Source organism: Pygoscelis adeliae, unplaced genomic scaffold, assembly GCF_000699105.1.
Source record: "Pygoscelis adeliae isolate BGI_AS28 unplaced genomic scaffold, ASM69910v1 Scaffold1433, whole genome shotgun sequence".
NCBI lineage: Eukaryota > Metazoa > Chordata > Aves > Sphenisciformes > Spheniscidae > Pygoscelis > Pygoscelis adeliae.
The window spans coordinates 3,555-4,115 of NW_008824515.1; the positions used below are offsets into that span (position 1 = coordinate 3,555).

General features: G+C 64.7%; 1 protein-coding gene across 1 annotated transcript in view; it reads right to left on the reverse strand.

The window, feature by feature from the left end:
* Positions 1–185, reverse strand: part of NUMA1 (nuclear mitotic apparatus protein 1) — a gene marked incomplete at both ends in the record, with an annotated part of 3,645 nt that extends 3,460 nt beyond the window's left edge. Inside the window, one exon of the mRNA XM_009321557.1 lies at positions 56–185. Within this exon, the coding sequence (XP_009319832.1) occupies positions 56–185 (130 nt within the window). The remainder of the gene's footprint in view (positions 1–55) is intronic.
* Positions 186–561: the final 376 nt, after the last annotated feature.

Sequence of the window (561 nt, forward strand, 5' to 3'; positions counted from 1 at the left end):
GTCCCCCCCCCCCCCCCCCCCCCCCCCCCCGGCAGCCAAGAGGCTGGGGACGTACTTGTTGGCGCCGGAGGAGGAGGCAATCTTCTGCAGCTCCAGGAAACGCACCTCTCGCTTGTGCGGGAGGGAGAGCAGCGGGGAGTGCTCCTCGGAGCTGCTGCTGGACGTGCTGGACGAGGACAGCGGCGCTGGAAGTCACAAGCGAGAAGCAGGCTGTCATCTTCACGTTAACACCAGGGTCTAGCAGCTGAAATCCCCGACGCGCAGGAACCGCAAATTCCAGCGGGGACGGATCAGCCCAGCCGAGAAAGCCATAAACCTGCCTCACACCCCTGTCCTGCCAGCTCCACGGTCCCGCCCCGGCGCTCCGCTCCCACCGCGAAGCTGTGGGCATCCCACCCGCCTCGCTCCTCCGGGAAATTTCAGCGGCGCGTGCTGCGAAGGCCGGGATGCTGCCGAGCGGGGAAAGCCCGGCGGGTACAAGGCAGCCCTACTTTTAAAGAAGATCTTACAGGGGACCATTCTGTAGCGCTCAGTCCTGGGTGAGGGGATCATAGAATCATT